This window comes from Giardia intestinalis, chromosome 2, assembly GCF_000002435.2.
Source record: "Giardia intestinalis strain WB C6 chromosome 2, whole genome shotgun sequence".
Taxonomy (NCBI): domain Eukaryota; phylum Fornicata; order Diplomonadida; family Hexamitidae; genus Giardia; species Giardia duodenalis.
The window spans coordinates 220,585-231,515 of NC_051857.1; the positions used below are offsets into that span (position 1 = coordinate 220,585).

Below are 10,931 nucleotides of genomic sequence, written 5' to 3' on the forward strand. Positions count from 1 at the left end.
TTATTTTTAGCTTTGGCTTTGGCTTTAAACAGAAAGCATACACTTAGTAGGATTTGCTACTGCAAGCTCGCCGTTTCGAACATTCGCATGTACACCGCGAAAGAGAATTGCATCCTGTTCCACAGCTACAGTGGTTGATAGCGTTTTGTTCTAACCTGCGATAGATATCCATTTGGTTAATCAGTAGCTTGCTTTTCTGTGCCAGATATGCTCTCTCTGTCTTTAGAATAGCTTCTTGAGACGCTAAAGCCTCTGCCTTTGTCCTCAAAACAGCCATATCAAGAGCGGACGCAGTGATAAACCGCTTAGATTCGTGCTTGAGACTATTCAATTCGGCCTCCAGTAGGTGAGCTCTATCAGCTGCTCGCCTGATCATTTGAAGTTCATCTGCATCAATTGTCACCGTCTTCTGTGCAGTGGTTGGCCCGGCCCAATTATTATTTCTGGCCACAAGCGATACCTTGTTAACAGTGCTAAGTATTTTACGAGTCCAACGATCTCGTCCAGCACTCTGAAACACGAATCCGATGACGCATGTACAGACCCTCCCTGTAAACGTATCCTTTAGATCCAAGAGAAAAGGACATTTCAAGAGGGGAAGTTCTCTATTGCATAGAGCTGCGAATGCTGCGGAGATCTGTGTCATTATGCTTTCGTTGTTTGCGGATGGATGTATTATGGAAGAGGGCACCTCTACAGCGCTTCGCTCTGATTGGACTCCATGACAACCCAAGACTTGGATGTCTCCTAGCCTCTCTGCTCTGCTACACTTTCCTTCCTTGATCCTATGCGCCAACGTCGGGCCACAGGATTGGGTGATTACAGATTTTCCACTGCTTCCAGATGGAGAAAGATGGTTGATGGATGTTGTCTCTATAAACTGCTGAGAGCCTACCCCTGGAGTGGTTCTTGGAAAGTGACCCCTTCCCGGAATAGCTTCCTCAAGCACTGGTATGGCAGTGGACCCAGAAGCTCCGCCGACAAAGGGAATTATGCCCAATTTCAACGTGGATGTCACTATAAAGGATCCAGATTCGTCTGAAATGGTTATATTGAAGGTAGAGATAGTGGGCATGGTTCGACCTACGTCTATGAGCAGGCTGCAATATGTATTCAGCAGAGCATCAGGGGTTATATATTGTTGGGGCATGAGGCACACGACACTGTTGTTCTCACGATAGCCAAGTACTTGGCATGATAAGGTGAAGATTGCACCAGGACTTCTGGCCTTGAGCCTATGCAGTAAGCGAGCAATAAAGCACTGCTCAAGGCTGCTCATGCTGCAGAAGAAGAAGGAAATAGGTTCCGGCAGGGGGCCGGAAAGGTGCCCCACGTCGGTACCAGCAAACGCAAGAATATGTAGATCCTCTCCGTGGCATAGAAGATCCAGATACCAGTCCAGTACCTCCCCGTAAAGCCAATCGTTGGTTTCGTCCGGTCCCACAATGGCTTGACAGCTTAATAGGGATCTTCCCTCCCCAAAGCTTATGGGGCCCGCTTCCCTAGCTGCTCTGCCCCTTCCTCCTCCTCCATGATATGACAGTATCGAGGCGGAGCTCGGGCGTGTAACTCCTTGAGCAATAAACGGAATCGTCAATTGTGAAGTAGACTCCTTTCGGACTTCATAAAGAGCGGCATGCTTAGGGTTAAAGAAGCAACTGCGGGTAGCTTCTGGGACAGGGATAATGCGGATGTATCCTGAGATTTTGGGCCTTTGAGACATCAGTTTTGGCCAGTAAAAAAATGGCTCTACCAACCTTATTCTCAGCAAATTCGTCAACCATCCTAGGTCGTATTGAGCGTTACCTTAAACATGCGTGCTGGAAGTGTGGAACCAAGCAGCCCGTGACTATTCTCTGTAGCGGCTGTGGAGCTCTTCAGCCCATCTCTCGGCCAACCAACTACTTCAAGCTTATGGGCATTTCAGAGACATATGACATAGATCTGAAGAAGCTCAAACAGCGATACAATATGCTGCAGGCAAGAATACACCCAGATGTTATTGGCAAAGAGGTTAGGACACCTAACGCGCCGCCAGGGCTCCTCCAACTGGCTGAGAGCCTGTCATCGGAGGTGAACCATGCACATGACGTTCTCAAAGATGACATGCGGCGAGCGGAGTACCTGGCGTCTCTGTACAATGTCTCAGCGTCGGCGGCCTCCCCGGCCCTCTTGATTGACCAGATGGTTCTCCGAGACCAGATAGCCTCTTTCCATCATAAGAAAAATGCTAAGAAACTATCTGAAATGCGCCACGCGCTGACCAAACGCTTTTCTGATTGCTCGGAGCTCTTCGGAAAGGCGCTAGCAGAAAAAGATTCGAACCAAATGGCGAGTTTACTATGTGAAATGAGATTCCTGACATCTACCTTAGATGAACTCAAGGGCCGTATGAACACCTTGGACATAGAAGAATAGGCAGCATGCGATCTATCTAGCAATTCAAGAAAGGGACCTAATCTTCTCTCGTTGGGCCGCAGTCAGGCGTGATTCATTAAGTGACGAGAGCGTAGTCTTAGGAACACGCGCCTTGGCCACTCCAATGACTAGTATATCAACTAACGCGTCCATAGCATATGCCTTGATAGACAGCTCGGAGGCTATCTGCACTAGCGTTTTACAGACAGCAATCCAGTTCTCCTTTTCCTTTAGTAGAGTATCCAGAATCCCCTTCTCTGCAGCAGTACACATGTTCTTGATAGCTGCTATTGACAATTCAATGCACTGAATGTTCCCCTGGGTTTGCACATACTCTATCAGAGTAGCCAAGAACCCAAAGATCATAGGGCATCCCGTCCTTCCTACACCAGCAATCGTGACTTCGTTGCTCAACAATGTCTTGAGGAGGATGATGTAGGAATGTGCGAGAGTTAACACAATGGTGCACTTACTAACCATAATAGTCTTAAAGAGAGCAGAGTTCTTCGCCAGATATTGACATATGTTCTCAGAATCCTGCTCATCTGAGCACGACTCAGCAAATACAGTAACAATTTCCACAGGACGAATTATCTGGCCTGTGATTTTCTCGCTGTCCAACGAAATATCTATGGAAGTTCCTTGCTCCTGCCCTGCTTTCATCAGTTCTGTGAAAAAGCTCTTTATGGCCATGTCTACCTTATTAATGTACACCCACAGGTGCTCATACACAAGGTCCTTGTCAGCCAGCGCGATGTACGGAGTTAGGGGGAGGAGTATAAAGAAGAGCCCCGGGTAGGGGCCACTTTTGTACAGGTCAATCAAAAGGTGCAGCATGGCAGCGCTCTCTAGCAGAACGTTGGAGAACTCTAGTGGAAAGCTTCCAAAGAATATTGTGAATACCCTTCCAAACAGCTGCAGCAGGTCGGGTTCATTGTTGTATGAAAAGGCTATCTCTTTAAAGCGGTTCATCAGGGGCTTCAGTGCTTGAATGTGATAATTGCTTGAGGCCTCATTGAAAGGTTGTTGTGCTGAGGCGTCTTGTCCATCGTCAGCAGCCCCACTTTTGAGCTTAGCAGTATCGACACCGTCACCGTTAGATTCATCTGAGCTGCTGTCCTGCGGAAGCTTCAGATAGACTGTGTGGCCATCTGGTGGCTGAAGGGTGACAAGGTCGACTTTATTTCTATGAACGTTTAGAGGAGAAAAGGGATTGGAGAAAAGGATGCTGCTCTGTGTGCGCTTTGCAAATACTCGGAGCATGGCGACAAGCTGCTTCGGATCCGTTATATTGAGCTTTGATAGCAAAAGAATGTCTGCTCCTTCTAGTAGCTTCGCCAAGCCAAAGTCTTGGTAGTGTATAAGGACTGTCAGCAGTTGGCTGAGAAGAGATCTTTCGATTGAGATATTATTTATTTGGTACAGCTTCTTGAACAGGACAGTCACAGTATCACACACGTGCTGGAACGTCGTGCGTTGTAACGGCGCAACAAAGAGGCAGCGTGCGGAGGCCTGTGTTATCGTTGTATCCAGCTTTGTTTTCCCGAGTCTGTCATCTCCCGATGTGATTGCAATTCCCCCTGTTGCAGTGCCTTTTATGTCTGCAAGAAGAAAGTCTATCTCCTCTATGGCTCCTTCCAGTACTGTCACCCAATAATAGGTTCGAATGCACGTGGAGGTGTCGCCGGAATTAAAGTCCAGCTCTCCCACTTTCAGCCCATTTAGTATCCTCCACAGCACAAAGTCAGGGAGTTTCTCTGCCTGTCTTAGTGCTGCCGTTTTGGAAACATAAGCATCCCGAAGAGCCTTCATGGCAAGGGTAATGTTCCGCTTGGAGTAGTTGCGATATAGTATGTCAAAATGCTTTAAGTGCATAGCTCGTGGGGAAAGCATGAAGTTCGTGGTTGGATTAAAGTCGGGGCCGATTTCATACGACATGTTTAGATATGCTACTACACTGTTAAGGTATCTCCACAAATCTTCGCTAATGTCGTTAAATGAATCTATTAGCGACGTTGTCAAGCACAGACTATAGCTAAGTATACCATCTATCAGCACATTAACGGCATTAGCTTTATACACATCAGGAGGTAGTGTCACATGTGTTGCCTCTCCAGACAGAGTGCAAGTCTTTTTCAATGCATCAACGTTCACGTCAGTGTCACATCCTGAGACTAGGATAAGATATTTTTGAACTAGCGCACACAAGCTAGTTACCATGACAATAAAGTTGTCTTTGGGCTCCTTCAAGTAAGGCTTCAACTTCTGAGACACTAAATCGTTGAATGAGTTCAGGTCTGGGCTTGCTACATTGCACGTAGAACAAAATATGCCACCTAACACGAATAGCAATTGGTGTAGAAGAACCATCATCCCCACGTGGATGAAATATCTGGAATCGCCTTCATAGGTGCAAAGATACTTACACCGTGACGCATCTTTAGACGCGCAGACGTACGCGGAAGGAGGAGATGAGGAATAGAGCTCCTTGAAGAGACTGTCAAAAGAGTCCAGAAGCTCTATGATACAGTTTCTGAAGTTGGTGCAGAATTCTGTTAGAGATCCAGCAGGAATGTCATCACATTTTAGGAATTCTGATGTTGTTACTTTATTATGTAATCTTTCAGATGAGGACATTATCTTTCGAAGGGGGGCAGACGCTGGAAAGGTTTGTAGTAGGTCTGTTACAATAGAGCAGAACATTTTGAATTCAGACCAATTGACAGCAAGATTTACCTGTTCTGCTGCCCGCGCCTCCTCGTCTCTCCTGGCCTGTTCTGCTGCCCGCGCCTCCTCGTCTCTCCTGGCCTGTTCTGCTGCCCGTGCCTCCTCGTCTCTCCTGGCCTGTTCTGCTGCCCGTGCCTCCTCGTCTCTCCTGGCCTGTTCTGCTGCCCGTGCCTCCTCGTCTCTCCTGGCCTGTTCTGCTGCCCGTGCCTCCTCGTCTCTCCTGGCCTGTTCTGCTGCCCGCGCCTCCTCGTCTCTCCTGGCCTGTTCTGCTGCCCGTGCCTCCTCGTCTCTCCTGGCCTGTTCTGCTGCCCGTGCCTCCTCGTCTCTCCTGGCCTGTTCTGCTGCCCGTGCCTCCTCGTCTCTCCTGGCCTGTTCTGCTGCCCGTGCCTCCTCGTCTCTCCTGGCCTGTTCTGCTGCCCGCGCCTCCTCGTCTCTCCTGGCCTGTTCTGCTGCCCGCGCCTCCTCGTCTCTCCTGGCCTGTTCTGCTGCCCGTGCCTTCTTATCAGTATCTGCTTTAGCAGCAACACGCAGTGACCTCAAAGATTTAGCAGACAGCGCCCTGTCTCGATTGAATAATATTGGCTCATACATTTTTGCCTTTTGTGAAACCGTTATGCGCTTTGTTCTGATGAGTTTCTTAGTCATATCCCTTGCTCCAACCACGTATGCCAAGTCGTTACAGAAGTGGAAGAGCTCCGAGAATACTATTATGGTAGCTTCGGGATTATGAAATATGTCGTCATCGACCAGCAAAAGATCGTGAAACGGACACTTAAAGGATGCAGTGAACACTAAAAAGTCGAGCAAACCATAGTCGTGCTTTTTCGAAAATGTCACTCTAAAAAAGCTATCGATGTTCCCCTTGGTCGCCAGGAAATAATCCTTTAGAGTAGGGTAAGGCTCCAAATTGATTGGGACGTTACCTTCATTGTTCATTAGTTTATACATACCGAATATGCAGTTGCCGAGGTCCCTGAGCTCATTGCCATCGAAGTCAAAGCCAGTATAATGCTGTGGTCCTGCTCTAGATAGGTTATTGAGTTTGGTATAAAGATAGTTCATCCAGCTGATTAGTATGAGCGTTGCATGGTTGCGAATGGAAGAAAAATGCAATCTATGAGGATTTTGAGAATAAGATGCTGCGGACTTAGCTCTTCCTGCTGCTCTAGAACACAGGTAGGAGCTACATAGATCCCCAGGTGCAAGGCTTACCGAAGTGAAGTCATCAAAAGTGTGTGTTTTTGCAAAAGCACTAAAACCAGCGTCCTCAATGCAAGCAGAGCAAAATGGAACTGGAGTAAGAGTCTCCTGCTCGAGTCCTCTGACCATTGCGGTAGCCGTCAGGGTTGCTATAGTAATAAGTGCATCATACAACTCTTGAGATCGATTATTGTGCAACAAAAGCCCGGCTATATCCGGGGAAATCCCTATGTCCCTCACAACTCCCGACGCTATGAAGAGAACGGACATCTGGTCTATCCCACTTGAAAGCGCGCTCTTGAGAGACCGAACAGATTTAAGGGAGAGTAATTTTAGCCGTGTAGCGCAAGCGAGGACCAGATAGCCGAGACTCGTCCCTGCGGATAGCCGATGAACAAAGTCGGCACCGTCATCGCTAAATGGTTCGACAGGCAGCCTTTCAGCGGCAAGTACTCGATTGGCGTATCGCGCCAGAAAGCCTAGTGAGGGCCTCTGGAACCGTGGACGGTCCATAGTTTTTTAATTTACTTCACCATACGTTTTTAGAGTCAAACTTCAACGAAATGCTTTTTGGAAAATGTACTAGATTGCTTAGTCCTCTACGCTACATATACTTCCCTGAGCGCTCCCCCTGTTGCTTAAGACGTCGTTCCGTTGGTCCAGAAGGGAGTGGTAATATGTCCCGGGCCACTGGGCGTCTATGATCTCAAGGACAGTCAACCCATATGCATTTTCTATGTGAGTAGATGCATTGAGCTCCCTTACTAGATATGTGAAGCATTGGACGCTCCCCTTCTCATCATGTAGACAGTAATGCAAAGGAGTCTGCTTACCCCGCTCCTGTGAGGACTGCATGCTGATGTTCATACCTGCAGAGAAAAGAAGCCTAAGCATGTCGACCCTGTCAAAGGAACAGACGACGTGTATAGAGGACATTCCATATGTCCCCTGGTCCGATAGGCAATTGAAGAGAGTTGTGTAGGTCTTGGGAGCCGAGTCTAAAAAGATACTGCGCTGTTCTGGAGTTAATCTAGGGGATTGTTGGGGAGATAGATGCTTTGGTGACTTTGAAGAGTGGACGGATCCCGACCCCGAGAGAGCCATCCCGGGATCATCTGAAAAGATTGAAATGAGATACTCAAGGCACACTGTACCGTTAAAGATGATGTCTCCAAAACATGCCAAAACTGCTGTAGGGATCCCAGCAGCAAAAAAATTCCTAAACTTAGGGTTCGTGGCTACAGTGAGAATGGCGAACATGATTCGTTGATCCAATATCTTTGTGAAAGTAAACGTAGCGGACGTTTCACCTGTCGAAACCGTAACAAGGTGTGCCTCTCCGTTTTGCGTGTGTTCAAGGGACGTTATGCTCGAGAGGCGAAACACTGGTCCAGAGTGAATCTTGAGCTGATCAAGTGTCAAAACAACGTCTTTGGTTTCATTTTTCTTTTTCCGCGGGCAGAGAATAGGAAGCTTTGCCTTGAAAATAAGACTCTGATCGGATTTCATTACGATGGCACCTAAAATTTATTTTTCCCGATTATGGAAACTTGCACGCTGGAAAACTTAAAGAACTACGAAGAAATCCTTGCGGAGAACGCCGATAAGTACCAGGCCCTTATAAACAAGGCCAAACAAGAGTTTTCAAATCTCTTGCCACGGTTTAGTGAAATATTGAATCTTAAAGAAACCATACGAGCCCAAGCTTCAGAAGTCGAGCGGTTGAATATTGAGAATAATGTACTGCTGACAAAGCTGACAGCTGCGTCTCTAGAGCGCAACGAGGCAATTTATACAGCACAACAAGCCCAACTGCAGGTCGCTGCATTCCAGAACAAGAATGAGAAACTCTTGGAAATTGTTCACTTGCTCAGAAATAATGGGGGAAATATGGAAGATCTTTTCGTAGCCTCTTTTGAGTTACCCCACAACGGATCTAAAAAGGGAGCAATCGGGATGCTTGGTCGCATGGAGATGATAAAAGAAGATAGGATGTTGAGCCGCCCTAACAGTGCTATCAGATGCACAAATTGCAGAGCATCTGCAACGCCTCGGGACACGCACTCTGGAAGAGAGGATGAGTGGATAGCAGCTGTTAGCGGTACTAACTCTGGATTGCCTGAGGACTTACGTCACGCACCGTACGAGGCACGAATATCATCATTAGAGGCGGAGCGCGACGGCATTCTCGATCTCTACACAGCCCGGATCTCTGAACTTCAGGGCTCGCTTGAGCGGGTGCGCGCAACCCTATCCGAGCGTGCAGAGAAAGCGGAGAATGAGCTTGATGCCACATCGAAGGAGCTTGTGCGCAATCTTCGACGTGCAGGGGATTTGGAGGCCCGCGTCCTTCACTTGGAAAGCAATCTAGCCACGCTTGCTGCCAAGGGCACACTTACCGCCAACCGTGTGCGTGAGGAGGCAGAGCAGGCCATTCGAGACGCAAGAAGAGAGCTCAAAGTCTTTGAACTAAACAAGCAGAAAGAAATAAAGACCGTTGAAAAGAAAGCAAAGCAGACCATTTCGTTCGACAACAGCAAGCTCAAGGAACGGATTGCAGAGTTAGAGACTATAAATGCCGAGTTATCTAATAAGGTAATATTGACAGAGGACAGACTTCATCGCTGCGAGAAAAAGCTGAGAGAGATCACTACAGAGAACGCCCTTGTGCGCGAGTCTCTTCGCAACCTCCATTCCTCGGGTTTGCCAAGCCTGGCGCTGACAGGAATCACGAAGAGCTCCGGGACACAGAGCTCGCTAAAGCAGGAGTCCACCACAAATGCACCATCCATCGATTTACTTAGTATCTGCAGTGGGGGAGATGATTGGGTGACCATGTACGAAGCATACAATGATAACAGTAGTAGTGTGAGTGCGGCCGGTTTCCAGAACATTTCCAGGCGGGACCCAAAAAGGAAGTCAACCACGGATGGGTAGACTGTATCATTCCAGTTGGAGGGTGGTGTGATCTGCTCCGCATGCGCTGCACGTAAAAGTCCTGCTATCACTTGCATATTGCTTTGCAGCGATCTTGTCCACGTTCTTAATAAGCCCTATGCCACCCTCTGCTTCATCGCTGAATAGGCTCGTAAATCCCACAATGATGTCGGTGAACGTAATAATGGGAGACCAGCTTTCTGGATGGAAAGATGTGTAAGAAAAGCAAATGTTTCTATTTGTTTCGAACCGGCCGCTGGGGGTGATCATCTGGATGTTGGGTGGCTTCGTGGGATGTGCCATATCCAGGAGAATTCGGCCGTGGTAGATACCATTATCATAAATAGTGTCCTTTGGCCCCGCGACTGAGAAATGCAACTCTAGAAGGTCGTTGTTCTTAAGCATGAACAAGCGCACCCCAGGGGTTGTCTTCCTGAGCTCCTTTAGTATGTGGCGTTGGATTATTTGTGGATGCTGTGGACGTACGCTCATTTTGAATTAGTTTTAATGTCGGTCAGAGCACTTTCAGACGGAGTGCAAGAATTGCTGAGCTCACCACTTCTCACAGAAAGGCGTGTTGCTGAGCTTCTGGATCCCATTCTACGCAAGCGCCCCTCCTTGGTCCTTCTTGTATTTTCTCTTCTTATCCGTAGACTGTTGCTACCAGATATTGGGCCAGATGCCCACAACATCGCACTTTTATACAGCTTCTGTCTTGACCGCACACACGTTGGGACTTTTGAAGGGCTTTCGCTGGCTCTAGAAACTCACGCAACACTCTTGCTCCAATGTGTGATCGTGGAGGGCAACTTGCGCTTTGAAGATCAGCCTCATTCTGTGTGTGCACTAGTGCGACATAAGGGAGCTCTCTCGATAATATTCAAAACTCTGGCACTCACCCCCTGGCTCTCCAAAGAGGATGTCGCTGCTTTAGTTCAGGCGCCAATTATTCAGCGCCTCCGTGCCAGCGAGCAATATTCTCGCCGGCAGGAGCACTTTACAAAACAGACCAACTTTGTAACAGCGTCTAAGCTTATCGTCAATATCACACGGCAGAAGTACCCTTTGTTACACAGCAGATACTCCGCGATCCTTTATTCGATTGTGCAAAACTATGATACCCTTTTTAACTCCATTGAATCTGCTGATAATGCTCCTCTGTTTCGGGAGTACTTGCACGCCTTACAAGCAGAAAGATCCAGTGCTGCCGGGAATTTTGCTCAGCTAGGCCCCTACTTTAAGTGGCGACATTATCGAGACCAGATATTAGCTGCTGCTGCCAGAGAACGCTCACAGGATCAGCCGACTGTCATCAAAACTGTAATGATCAATATACGTGGGTTTGCCGAACACTCAAGAGCACGTAGCTCCAATTTTACTCTAACATACAATGCATTCCTGCGAGAGATGCTAAGGATAACCTCTAATACTATCCCTTTGGAAAATGAACTAAAGAAACAGGAAGAGATCATAGAAACCCTTTTGTCCAACAACATACGTGCCGCAGCCATAGCTCTTCCAACTAACACCCTTAAACAGTGCCATGATATGCTGATATTGGCGGGCCTAATACGGCAAGATGTTTTAAACTGCTCTGGAACGACGCTCTTTCTCTTGGGGGTGTCCTATGGTACAGACTAAAAGACTAG

General features: G+C 47.8%; 7 protein-coding genes across 7 annotated transcripts; 3 read left to right on the plus strand and 4 right to left on the minus strand.

Annotated features, from left to right (window-relative positions):
• Positions 1 to 43: 43 nt before the first annotated feature.
• GL50803_0061271 (uncharacterized protein) lies at positions 44 to 1,723 on the minus strand (the record flags this gene model as incomplete). The annotated part of the gene is made up of 1 exon (XM_038046262.1): positions 44 to 1,723. One exon carries the CDS (start codon positions 1,721 to 1,723, stop codon positions 44 to 46), a length of 1,680 nt encoding a protein of 559 aa, XP_037901679.1.
• A 20-nt stretch (positions 1,724 to 1,743) lies between these two features.
• Positions 1,744 to 2,418, plus strand: GL50803_0017030 (Jac1; the record flags this gene model as incomplete). Its single annotated transcript, XM_001705496.1, has 1 exon — positions 1,744 to 2,418. The coding sequence occupies one exon, from the start codon at positions 1,744 to 1,746 to the stop codon at positions 2,416 to 2,418; it is 675 nt and encodes a 224-aa protein (XP_001705548.1).
• A 24-nt stretch (positions 2,419 to 2,442) lies between these two features.
• GL50803_004883 (uncharacterized protein) lies at positions 2,443 to 6,858 on the minus strand (the record flags this gene model as incomplete). The annotated part of the gene is made up of 1 exon (XM_001705495.2): positions 2,443 to 6,858. The coding sequence occupies one exon, from the start codon at positions 6,856 to 6,858 to the stop codon at positions 2,443 to 2,445; it is 4,416 nt and encodes a 1,471-aa protein (XP_001705547.2).
• Positions 6,859 to 6,936: 78 nt separating this feature from the next.
• GL50803_00114199 (Ankyrin repeat protein 1) lies at positions 6,937 to 7,854 on the minus strand (the record flags this gene model as incomplete). Its single annotated transcript, XM_001705494.1, has 1 exon — positions 6,937 to 7,854. One exon carries the CDS (start codon positions 7,852 to 7,854, stop codon positions 6,937 to 6,939), a length of 918 nt encoding a protein of 305 aa, XP_001705546.1.
• Positions 7,855 to 7,887: 33 nt separating this feature from the next.
• Positions 7,888 to 9,282, plus strand: GL50803_008639 (uncharacterized protein; the record flags this gene model as incomplete). The annotated part of the gene is made up of 1 exon (XM_001705493.1): positions 7,888 to 9,282. The coding sequence occupies one exon, from the start codon at positions 7,888 to 7,890 to the stop codon at positions 9,280 to 9,282; it is 1,395 nt and encodes a 464-aa protein (XP_001705545.1).
• A 6-nt stretch (positions 9,283 to 9,288) lies between these two features.
• On the minus strand, positions 9,289 to 9,774 carry GL50803_008638 (Ubiquitin-conjugating enzyme E2-28.4 kDa; the record flags this gene model as incomplete). Its single annotated transcript, XM_001705491.1, has 1 exon — positions 9,289 to 9,774. The coding sequence occupies one exon, from the start codon at positions 9,772 to 9,774 to the stop codon at positions 9,289 to 9,291; it is 486 nt and encodes a 161-aa protein (XP_001705543.1).
• Positions 9,775 to 9,789: 15 nt separating this feature from the next.
• Positions 9,790 to 10,923, plus strand: GL50803_0014752 (uncharacterized protein; the record flags this gene model as incomplete). Its single annotated transcript, XM_038045789.1, has 1 exon — positions 9,790 to 10,923. The coding sequence occupies one exon, from the start codon at positions 9,790 to 9,792 to the stop codon at positions 10,921 to 10,923; it is 1,134 nt and encodes a 377-aa protein (XP_037901680.1).
• Positions 10,924 to 10,931: the final 8 nt, after the last annotated feature.